Source organism: Drosophila gunungcola, assembly GCF_025200985.1.
Source record: "Drosophila gunungcola strain Sukarami chromosome 2R unlocalized genomic scaffold, Dgunungcola_SK_2 000004F, whole genome shotgun sequence".
Lineage (NCBI taxonomy): Eukaryota > Metazoa > Arthropoda > Insecta > Diptera > Drosophilidae > Drosophila > Drosophila gunungcola.
In genome coordinates this window covers 750350-755801 of record NW_026453167.1, presented here as the reverse complement: position 1 = coordinate 755801, position 5452 = coordinate 750350, and the positions used below count along the sequence as shown (strand labels likewise).

Here is a 5452-nt window from a genome sequence, read left to right as displayed (position 1 = left end):
ACCTTATTGTCACTCAACTATAAATTATTAATCGGAACTTATTGTGCGTTTAAACCGCTTCAAGCCCTGATTAAATTTGTCTTAAGCTAGTGGTTAGCAGCTTAAAATATTAAGTAACTCAATATTTATTTAGGTTAAGCCAATGACAGCACCAAAAACGATAATCAACATACTTACCCATTCAATTCCTCTTTTATGATTATTATTTGTATCCCATTTAGGCATTTAAAATGCATAGCCAGATGTGTGGGGGCGGTGAACTTGGCAATAACCTAGACATAGACTATGCCGTCAGCGTCGCCGAGGAAAATTCGAGCCTCTTGGCGACAAAACGCCCACTCATAAACATATGTACGTGCACGGAGGTGAAAAATGCGTTGGGGGGAAGGGGGGGAGTGTGGGTAAAGCGAATGTGAGTGGGCCCAAAGTGCCCTCATGCTTATTGAGTACCAATTTTTATGCCCCTAATACGTGTAGGCATATGCGAGTGTGCATGTGTAGATTAATACTATATGCCGGGCAATTTACGATTAGCCAGGACCCTTCGTCACTCCGATCTCTCCATCCATTTTCCAAGCCGCTTTCCTCCGGAAAACCCCGCTTTTCACACACACACGCGAAGAACATGCCGTTAAACTGCCGTGCTTTGCACCTTGAGGATTCGTGTTTACATATGCGTCTCTGAGCGTCTGAAATCGTTTTATTTATTTACCATGCCAATGTTTCCACAATTCCAACTTTCACCCCAAAAAAAAAACACCCCATCCATATGTCTTATAAGACCTTGCCGTTATTATTGTTATTGCCATTGCCATTGCCTATGCCATGTCCTATATGTTTGTCTTTTGGGTTTGTGTTTTTATTCGCGTGTGGCGGTGTTTCTCATTACGACTTTTGCATTTGTTTTTGTGGTTTTGAAGTGTCAAGACACTTGGCACTTGTCTAACTTAAATTAATATTAATGGCCGTTTATCCAGGAGCTGTTGAATTAAACACACTCTGTTATGGCTATTTAATTGGCTAAATAAAGTCTGTCCGAAAACCAATAAAATTAATTCATGGCATTAGGATACATTTTTACGAAACGTTTAGAGCTCTTTAAAGGCATATACATTTTAGAAATATCTTCCAAGTATTTAGAGCTAAAAGTTTGATAGCTTGCAAGATATATAAATTGAACAATCAATTAAAATGAATAACGATACATTTCTATACCCCAGAGAAAAGATGTTAATTGATTGATTTCAATCAAACTACAAGACAAAATTATTGCAGCATGAGTAAATTATCTTTCTAGTTCACTTTGAATTTTGAATCTAAGTTAATTTAAGTTTTAAGTTCCTTATTAACTTCTAATTAACTTCTGTTAGAAGGTGCATTACTACTTAATTTAATAATGGATACTGAGAATTTATAATTTTGGGGTCTACACATTGTTAAGTTTCTAAATTACGTTTATTGTTTAGTACAGCAGTGCTTGACTAACTTTTGTTAGAAAGTGCATAAGTACTTGGTTAAATAATGGATACTACGACTAAATATTATTAGATTATAAATAACTTCTGTTAGTGAGTACATTAGTACCAAAAATAGGGTACACTTTTGATTTAGATTCTAATTAACTTGTTTAAGTTAGTAGAACAGTAAATGATCAAAAAATGACTACTGAGAATTTGTATGATTACCTTATCGTAAATGTTCAATGGAATTGACGAATTTTATTTTCGTAGACGGTGCTTATCGCTAGGTAACTCGCATATAAAGGGTTGGGAAATCGATGATTGACCATCAATACGAATTTAACCACAATGGTCAATATAGTCGGAGTATTTTTTCTGTGCGGGCTTGCGCTCATCAGTGCTGTACAATCGCAGGAGGAAGATGTCCTTAAGTCCTTCGTAGCTGAGTTGACTAAAGACTTTCAGGATTTTACCTTTAACAATTTTGAAGCAATAGACTCCGAATTGCCAACTGAAGAGGACCAACTGTGTCTCCAAGATTTGGCTGCATTAACTGCGGGACTTCAGCGTGGTCAGATGTGGGCATTGAAAAGTAAGTTATCTTTAAACTTTGAAAAGAGCGTTAGTTTTTAATGGTGGTGCTACCATAGTGATGGATTCCTGGGGCTCCAATCCATCGGGCCTACTAACAGGCAACGTTTATGACTTGGGAAACTTTGACGAGTGCCTCAATGTCAGAAGGGAAGTCAGCCAGAACCGAACCCTTCAGGGAAAGTACTGCTTTCGCTCGGTGTATCTTTTTGCCAGGAGTGCCACCTGCATTCCTGCATCCTGTTCTGCAGTCCATATGAAGAACTATGTGGGGCAACTTGCCAAGTTGTCACCCAAATCAGGACTTCCCACCAATGGCATTACAATCAGCGATAGCAGCTGCCAGACCAGCGAAAGTATTCCCTGGGATGGACTCACCATTTTTATGGTGTAAGTGTGACGACATTTTAATCAATTTATGGCCAACAAATACTCATTACTGATTGCAGAACCACCTTATCGGTGCTGGGTTCCCTTGTAGCTTTGTTTACGCTGTGGGACTATTTTCTAGTCTCTAATCAGGGTGAGTAGTACCTCATTTTATGTGATATAAAATAGATTATTTTGAACCACAACCCACAGACCAGCTATCTGCCGTAGTAAAGGTTTTTTCGGCCAGGGTTAACTCTCGAGCTCTCTTTCGCGTTGTGGAAATCAAATCAAATCCAAATGTAATCGACTGTCTTAATGGAATTCGCTGCATGTCTGTCATGTGGGTGCTCTATTGCCATCAATTCATGATGGATATAACTGCGGCAAATATTAATATGTTTAGTGTTAAAACGGTAAGTTAATAGTTCCCCATATTACAAGAATGTATGTTAAATATACAATTTAATTTCAAAATGGTAGGACACGGCTTACGCCAGTTTAATCGTGAATGGCTTTTACTCTGTGGATTCATTTTTCATGCTTGGCGGCTTATTGGTGGCCCTAATTCCTTTGCGTTTAATGGACAAGTAAGACAAAGAGACTCTTTTAGTTATTATGAAATGTTTTATAATTATTTTTTGTGTAATCAAAACAGAACCAAAGGAAAACTAAACATACCCATGTTGTATCTACATCGCTTGATTCGCATAGTGCCCCTTTTGGGAATGGCTATCCCTATCTATATGACCCTCATGCCCCTTATATCAGGCGGACCACTTTTTGGCAATGGTTATGATGGAAGGGCGTTATGTGAAGACAGCTGGTACTGGACATTGCTTTTTGTAAACAACTATACAAATCAAAAGGTGAGGAGAATGGTAGAAATACATATCTGCCTATTGAATTCAAAATTGTATATTTAATATCTAAATTAATTAATAATTTTAATATTTGAATTTTTTAAATATCATAAAATCAAAGCGAAAAAATTCTAATGAATTATATTTCATTATAGTGCCTCGCTCATTCCTGGTATCTGTCGGTGGACATGCAGCTTTTCCTCATCTCTCCGCTCCTGCTGATCGCTCTTTACAAATGGGGCAAGAAGGCCGCCGCTGGAATATTTGTTCTTATACTTCTGCTTTCCGCTTGCCTTTTTGCCACCATGATGGTGAATGACTACTCAATGACGTTAAAGTATGATGAAAATGACTTGTGCTGGTAACATTTGTTTAAACCTCCTTTCTATCTAGGAACTTTTCTACCGATTCCATGAAGCACATATACTTTGCCACCCACACACATGCCACACCTTGGCTAATTGGATTTCTCTTCGGCTACTTTTTGCACCTGAACAAGGGCAAAAAGTTCCAGCTGAACTGGATTGCAGTATGGGCGGGCTGGATCCTTTGTCTGGCCATGATCTTCACCTCGATCTATGCCCCCTACCCGGCGGCCCAAAAGGGTGCACCTGCCTTGACGACCTTGGAGAACTCCTTCTACTACACCCTCACTCGATTGGGCTGGTCAATGGCCCTGTGCTGGGTGGTCTTCGCCTGCATGCAAGGATACGGAGGACTGGCCAACAGTTTCCTCTCATATCCATTATGGCAACCACTTTCTAGGCTTTCCTACGCTGTCTACATGTGGCACATCTTTGTCCAAGAGGTGAACTCCAAAAGTATCAGGACAAATTCCTACTTGTCGGCTTATAGAACGGTGGGTTTTAGCATACTTCAAAAAGGAAAAGTTTTAAATTTTAATTACAATTTTTTTCAGATGCTTAACTTTTGGTCGACTTTCGGTTTTACCCTGCTGTTTTCTTATTTAACCTACCTGCTCATTGAAGCCCCGTTTAGTAGACTTGACCTTCTCATGCCTCCAAGAAGAAAAAATCCACCAGTCGTCAAACAGAAATCACATATAGATGATAACGAAATCAGCTGTGTAGAAAAGGCCAATGTTACCCTTTCCACAACTGATGTAGATCAGGGACCAAAATGATTTGTAATACTAATAATTTATGTTTTAAATTTAAGTTTTAAATAAATATAAAATTATTCTACACAAAATAACACCAGCTCAGTATTTTGGTTATAGCAAAGAAAAATCTGCAATAATCAGAAAATTGTTCAAAAAGTAAGATTTTCGAAGAAAACCGGTGCTCGAAAGTTTACTCCTCAACATTACAAAAGTAATGTTAGTAAACGTCAAAAAACATTTTTAGGATGGGCCAAAAGCCTATTAAAATCGGCTAGAATTTTTTTAATATATGGGCTTATGTTGAAAGTCAAACCCCGAATGATTACGTTTGGTGCACTTAATTAAAATCATGATGTAAACCGTGATTCTTAAAAATGCAAATATTTGACGCTTAATTCTAGTCCGGTCTAGAAGCCTGAATTTAAAGCATTTTTTAAAGTAAGATATAAAATAAGTGGAAAACATTTTTAATATACCATTTTTATATGGTTTTTGTTAACATTTTAAGAAAAAAAAAAAAAGAATAAGAATAAAAAAAAAATTTTAAGCAAAACCTTGGGAAATAATTTTCCAATGTTGGAATGTCATAAATATTCAACCGGTTAACATTCACAGCTCAAAATGTTAATTGTTGGAAAATTTTCGCACAGACCTGCGATATAACCCTTTTTTAAAATCAGAAAATTGGTCAAAAAAAAAGTTTTACGGAATGTGCTTGGAGTCGATAGTTTAGTTCGTTCAGCTGTTAGTATTATTTTGGCAAAGATACAACAAAATTACTCGTCGACAAAAGTTGCGATATGAATAGTTTATATATTTACAACCAGCTATCAAAGGAAAATCACCCTGATAAGTAATAGTGGAATTATTCTACACTTCTGTATTGATAAGACGGTTTTTGATAGCACTGTTCCGCTGAATGCACATAAAATGAAATTGTAAAATAGCGGTCCCTGCACCTGTTTCAAGTGATTAATAATCAGAAATATCAAAGTAACGACTTTGACGCGAATTAATTGTTTATCAATAACTGGTTATTAATCGTC

At 37.1% G+C, this 5452-nt stretch overlaps 1 protein-coding gene across 1 annotated transcript; it reads left to right on the top strand.

The window, feature by feature from the left end:
- Positions 1-1776: 1776 nt before the first annotated feature.
- On the top strand, positions 1777-4498 carry LOC128254136 (O-acyltransferase like protein-like). Its single transcript, XM_052982970.1, has 9 exons — positions 1777-2052; positions 2111-2441; positions 2501-2574; positions 2634-2836; positions 2904-3010; positions 3079-3289; positions 3439-3620; positions 3677-4142; positions 4203-4498. Exons 1-9 carry the CDS (start codon positions 1809-1811, stop codon positions 4425-4427), a joined length of 2043 nt encoding a protein of 680 aa, XP_052838930.1. The 5' UTR covers positions 1777-1808; the 3' UTR covers positions 4428-4498.
- Positions 4499-5452: the final 954 nt, after the last annotated feature.